The 6,800-nt window shown below is 34.1% G+C and overlaps 1 protein-coding gene across 1 annotated transcript; it reads left to right on the plus strand.

The window, feature by feature from the left end:
• Nucleotides 1-2,477: 2,477 nt before the first annotated feature.
• Nucleotides 2,478-6,283, plus strand: LOC119796295 (apolipoprotein L3-like). Its single transcript, XM_038304789.1, has 4 exons — nucleotides 2,478-2,583; nucleotides 4,070-4,199; nucleotides 4,348-4,536; nucleotides 5,658-6,283. The coding sequence occupies exons 2-4, from the start codon at nucleotides 4,128-4,130 to the stop codon at nucleotides 6,081-6,083; spliced, it is 687 nt and encodes a 228-aa protein (XP_038160717.1). The 5' UTR covers nucleotides 2,478-2,583; nucleotides 4,070-4,127; the 3' UTR covers nucleotides 6,084-6,283.
• The last annotated feature ends 517 nt before the right edge of the window (nucleotides 6,284-6,800 follow it).

The raw sequence follows: 6,800 nt of genomic DNA on the forward strand, positions 1-6,800 counted from the left end.
GAGACTCAAATACCAATCATAGTGTTCATGGTTGGATATTCTTTCACTTTTTGAAAGTAGTCTAGAGATCTTAAAAAAAAATAGTTATTTTTTTAATTATTAAAATAAGTTAAGCCACCTACATTATACTAGAATCTAGTTAAAACTGTTTATATGAGAACCCCAATATGTGCAAATAAAAATGTCTTTCTCTTTTGCAGCCAAAACGTCAGCTATCTGCTGGGAGGAGCAGGATTAACCTTCCCACAAACTCTCTGGATGACGAGCTGCTACATTGCAGATCCACTCCCCAATCTCAAACTAAACCTGCACAGGTTTATTTTGTAATGAGATGACTTTTTTTTAAATTAAAATGTTCTATTAAAAACAATGAAAGAAATTAATTCAAATTTTGCTATCTCCATTTTGCTATTCTCTTATATGCTGTGGACTTTGACTACTGTTTTTTTTTTTTTTTTTTTTTTAAGAGAAATTTAGGAGACTCTACTCTGTGGCCAGTTTTACCAAATACATGGTCACGACAAAATTCTGGACAACATGAAGTTGTTGATGACAGAGACAAGAAGGTAGGTATGTCAAAACTTTAGATAGAGAAATTTGACTAACTGCAATTTGCATAATCAATGGGCAACACCATGGAGCCAGCGGCGGATCTGGAGGGGTGGCCTTCCTATGGCCAACCACTGACCAACCCTCTGAATCTTTTAGTTAAATTTGTTTTAGCAAAAAAATAACACTTTTCTATGGATTTGTTTCTAAAACAATCTTTCTAACAATGAAAATTGAAAAAAAAAATAAATAAATTATAAGCGCATACCTGCCAAAAGTTTCACCCTCAGTCGCAGGAAAGGGCCTCTCTTAGATGAGAAAACGGATTGAAATATCTCTGAAGTAGCAACTTTTATCTTGTCCCTTATGTTTTCATATTTTTTTTTATCCATAATGGCATCAAAGGGGGTATTCTTGTTGGCAGATAAATTCAATTAAATACCTTTTTTGACACTGTAACAGAGACCCGTATGAATTGATTTGTTACATTCAGTGTATTACGGATATGTTCTTTTGCTATCAACACTATTCTACATAATTTCTTTTTGATTTAATCCCCTGTCAGGGATTAAAGTTCCCCCCTTACCAGGTAATTTGTTAACCACCAGGATGTAAATCATAACCTCTGGGTGATGCAGTTCTTTTCTAAACCAGAGGATGGCAGCAGTGACACAATCATGTAGAATGTCCTACTTTGACATTTCAAAGTAGATTTAAAAAACATTTGAAAATGTAACTTAACATCATTAGGCCTTTGTTACGATTAGAATTCAATCAGCTCCATTAATTTCTGGTTTCTATTTCTCTTTCAAACAGACCTATCAAGAGAATTCTACTCCACCACCACTTCCGATAAGGACATGGTCAAGACAAAATGAAACCACTGATAATGACAGAGAGAGGGTAATATATGTTTCTGTTAGGGCCAGAAAAATCAGTAAGCTTAAACAGGCCAACTGTATGATTAACAGTTGGCAGACAAAAATTGTTTTCAAGATATACTCTTATTTGTTTACTCTGATCTATGTCAGCATGAGACCAAGTGTATGATCACCTGCAGCTTTAAAGTTGTGCCATAAACATTTTTTTTTTTTTTTTTTTTTTTTTTTTAAACTAGGATGGATCAGCTGTTTCCTACAAGGCAAAAACACGTGAGTGAGACTGAAATACTTGATGTCCTTGATGTAATTTGCCCCTTTGCCATTTCAAAATTTAGCAATTTTTGGATATATATTTTTATATCCAACCTTTGGACAAATTACATTTTGCACTGCCTATTTGTCAGTTTTAAGTTGCCTTGGGCACATTCTGTATCCAATGTGTTTTTTTGTTTTGTTTTTTTTTTGAAATCCTTTAACGTGATTTCAGTAAGTAAAATGTACGAATAGCTGATTAATCATAGTTCTTTCTGTTGGTTAAGTAAGGGATTGTATGAATTATAAGCAATAATTCATTATTTTGAAGGTGGTTTACTATTTTAAATAGAAATGGCTGAAAACAAGTATGGTATGACATCTCTCTGTGTTTTCCTCCATCCAGTTATTTGGTAAAAAGGTGAACTGGTGGCACATCCATGTCAATATCTTTTACTTTGGGCTAAGCCCTGCCCTGCCTCTTGAATGCATCTGCTAAGGCTCTGTGGGAGCACATTCAGCTAATCAAAATGTCACACATCTTGTTTTGGTCGACATATGGTTCTCAACAGTCCACCTAGTGGTGAAATTTCACTCACATGTCCTGCAATGTAAGCTGGCTGACCAAAATTGGAAATACTTTATGCATAAGGTTTTAGCATGTCTATTTCTATCAGTGACTAATTAGAACGCTACCATCAAAAGTATCAAGAGAAATAAACTTTTGCTGATAAGTACGGTTTTAATGTTTTTTGGCTTAAGGAGAAAAATCATTGACATGAATATTCATATCTGGCGAAGGGGCAAATTGGAGGCCTTTGTTACTAAACTGTTTTTGTTAATGTGCAGCATGGAGGGATGTTTTGAGGGATCTCCAGTTGAAAGGATTATCCATAGAACAGTAAGTAAACTATCACTTTAGTTGTTGTCGTTACTTTTTAATAAGATATTTCCTGATAGTTGGTTTTGGAATATAGAACCAGTGATGTCAAAAGAACTAATGTTTATTACTCAAGTAGAACTATAAATCATACTGTTTAAAATACTTTTGTAGGAGTTAGTTTCATATTAAGCTTTTTACTCAAGTAAAATTGTAAAAGTACAATTTTTGAAACTGCCTAAAGTGTAAAAGTAATGCATTTTAAAACGGATGCTTTAAACGTTATACTGGTTACTGAACTACCGTAATAAAGGAACATGTTTCTATAATTCTGGATGATAACTTCCTTATACTTTTCTTTCTTTGTTTTATAACCAATGGTAACACTGTCAAATTTAACTTTGTATCCTTTTAAGAGTATTTAATGTGGTATGTGGTTAACAAGTTTTTGTAGTACCGAGTGCAACTACAATGAAATTGTCTGGATGAAACAAATTATTCTGGTTTTAATTTTTTTTTTTTTTAAATATCAACATGCCATAATAAAAATTGGATCAAATGAAACAGAACTAAAGAGTATATTCTTAAAATTTGATAAGTAGAAAGTAGAGATAATTGCAAAAAATAGAGTAGAAGTAAAAACTTGTCTAAACAATGATTACGCCAGCAAAGTATAGATGGCCAAAATTTCTACTTAAGTGAGGTAATGAAGTATTTGTACTTTGTTACCTCTGTCAAGAACACAATGCAGTGGAATAGTTGGTAGCCCTGTAGCCTTGCAGGAAAAAATACCCAAGGTTCAAGTCTGAGCCTCGGGTCACTGCAGCTCCCTTACACATACATAGCTGTTAAATAGTTATTCTGAATTGCCCTTGGTTAAAAACCAATGGATAAATAGACATTTTGTATTATCCAAGCTTTGTATTTGCCTCTAAGTACATGCTCCAAATCCGTGGCCCTCAAAAATGTCACACTAAGGCTGTCGAAGTATCTTCATATTCGCAGACATTTTTAGAGAAGTCCAATTTGGACTTTTTTCAGAAAAAGAACAACTGACTACTCAACGAGAAAAGGGTGCAAAAACTGCAAATATCAAAATGGATATAAACACAATGTTGACTTCAGATTATTCTGATTGTTCTCAAAATAATCCACACTAGTTTTCTTTTAGAAAGATCAGTTTTGTATTAATGGTCAAAGTATTTGAAAAATGTATATTTAGCTTTCAGTCCACTTAGTTTAATTAGCACTGTAGTTTATTTATAATTGGTCCATAACACCTAACAGTAACCTGAATCTGAACAATGCTAAGACAAAACTATTAGTTTTAATATTATAATCTAAATGTCATTATTTTATAACTTAAATGACTGCAGTATAGAAAATAAACTTTACCCTCATTGGTAACAGTGAGTGTAACTAAAAGGGTACTTTACAGGTAGCTGAAATGTTTTCAACCTTTTTACTCAACTGTTTAAACTACTCGAATATTATTGGTATATTTCAGAGCCGTTACTATCAAAGCTGAGCATCTGTACAAAGCAATCAAAGATTACATTGAGCTGATGGACAGACATGGTGGAGAGCTTAAGGAGCTCATCTTGGAGCTACAGCATATTGCGGACAACTTGGATAAGGTAATGTCACATTATTTAGTTCTACACAACAAATGAAAGTGAATGTCCATATATGCAAATCAGAGGCATGCAGAGTGCAGCGCTGCCTTTCTCTCCTTTGAATGCCGTAGTACCTTTTGCTGAGTCAAGCTCCTTGAATCATTTTAAGGTTTCAAAAGGAACCAAGATTGCTGGTATCACTGGAGGTGCATCATCAGTTGCAGGAGGGGTGGCCGCCGCCGCCGGGGTGATTCTGGCCCCTTGCACAGCGGGAGCCTCACTGGCCCTCATTGTGGTTGGTGCTGGTGTGGCTGCAGCCGGCAGTGCCACTGGTGCATCAGCAGCCATTGCAAACAAGGTAACTTAAAACTGATTGTTAATGGCTTATTTAGATAAAAGACTGCCCCTAATCAGACAATAATACAGCTGCAGAGTGATCGATAGGTTGCAATGATATATTTAAATGAAATCACACATTTTGTGAAAACTTCTCTGTTTTCTGCTCAATTTTTTTTTTTTTTTTTTTTTCTCACAATCTTCAATTTTGTGTTTTATTAAGATTTTTTGATTGGACTGCATGCATTAAAACAGGACTGAAGTTGAGGGGAAATGACCCATAATCAAAAACCTTTTGAGCTTTCATGATCTGGACAATAAGAGTTTTCCATAAAGAGATTTAAAATGGCTCAAGTTCAGAATGACTGGATGAAAAATATCTGAACAGTCATTTTCAAGCCTTCTCAGCTGTATTCCTGGACATTGACTGAACCTTTATAGCACATGTATCTTTTACACATTTCTTTAAATCACACAAATGTTAACTTTGTTTACCAACTAGCTGTGGGTCTTAATATTTTGATAAATAAAAAATATTAAATCCACAACTTTATTTTTCTTTCAATTCACAAATATATACTATTTTGTGTTGCTCTGCAATGCATAAAAAAGAAACCTATTTTTTTTATATATATATATATAAATAAAATTGGTTTCTTTTATATATTATAATATTTTTTGTGTCTTTTGTAACTTGTCAAGTGTAATATTTTGAAAGGTCTGAAAACGTAGACGTAACTGGCAAAATCTGTATTTGGTGTATATAGTGTAAATGGATTGGCAGTAACAGGAGTCCTTTACATTATTAATGTTGCTGTATAATTGCAAATTGAAATGTTGTTGCACTTTTGATTTATACCCTATTGGATTTGAACTTATTTTCATCTATGTTTTCTAAAATGTATACTCTTTAATTTTGTCTTCAGCTGACAAATATACAAAAGTATTAAAGGTTTCCATATTGTCTTACAAATATAGCAAACTTACCTACAACAAAACAGAAAATGGTTCCCAGTTAACAATAAATATGAGGTACAGTTCTTTTCAGATGGATGTAATAATTAGGAACAATAAACCCAAAGCAAAATAGTCCTGATAACATTTTTCTGTGTGTAATTTTTACATTTCTGATGTGTTTTTCAGGCAAATTTAACTCAAGACAATAAGAAAATCGAAAAAACCTTGCAGGAATTTAAGGAACATTATGAAGAAATTCTAACATGCTTGAAGTTCATCAATGAAGGCATGGACCTGCTGAAGCAGCATGGTCTGGCTCTTCTTGAAGACATGGTGGATAAAAAGAGGCTGAATTCGTGGACGGCAGTCTCTGTGGTGCAGCTGACCCTAGGGAAAGCGAGTGCCATAGCATCAGATAAGAGCAGCAATGCTTCTGGAATGCTGGATGGCTTCAGACTTGGCATGGATTACTACTTCACCAAAGATGGGAGGAAAGTGAAGAGAGGTCTCGAGTCAAAGCTCGCAAATAAGCTCCGGAAAATAGCAGAAGACCTTGACCTTGCATTGAAAGAGCTTCATAAAATAAAAGATGTCTTCAGTGAGAGTGCCTAAAGATATTAAGTATTTTACAGAGTAGGGCTTTGGGATTTAGATCCGGTTATGGTTTGATTTGGGTTTCTTATAGAATAAAGTAGAATTTTAAAATGTTAATCATCATAGATTCAATGATTATAAACACTAGATTATGTGCTTGTATCTGTATTTAATCATATCTAGTATATTGGCTGCTTTGAAACACCCTGTGATTTTAATGAATGAGCCCTACATAATAAAGTTCTGCAGACAAGGATCAGCTATTACAGCAAAATAAGTACTGCTATTTGTGTCTATCTTTAGTGTAGCTTTACTGTCTCTTCTTGACATTAAATGTAACTTCAATGCACACAATTACCTCTAGGGGGCAATCCAGTTTAACTCTCTACTAATGACTGGCCTGAACAGACTCAACCCCACTTAACTCTATTTATTCACTGGAATGCTGATTGTCCTTTGATAGTATGGGGTGGAAAAAAGCCACAGGCTTCCATATTGGTACTCCCTAGTTAGACTGGTATCAATGTGAACAATATATGCGCTACATCATCGAACAACGTTGATGTTCTCATGTTTAGTTTTGAAACTTTCAAAATAAAGATAAATCCATCACTTCTCCACACACTTGCTGTTTCATAGTATAAGCAGTTTAATGTAACTTATGGTTAAAAAAAAAGGCACATCACATTGCATAGTCATTATGAAGTCAATGAAATCTATAAATCACTTAATATA

Source organism: Cyprinodon tularosa, unplaced genomic scaffold, assembly GCF_016077235.1.
Source record: "Cyprinodon tularosa strain WSP-4 unplaced genomic scaffold, ASM1607723v1 ctg542, whole genome shotgun sequence".
Classification (NCBI taxonomy): Eukaryota; Metazoa; Chordata; class Actinopteri; order Cyprinodontiformes; family Cyprinodontidae; genus Cyprinodon; species Cyprinodon tularosa.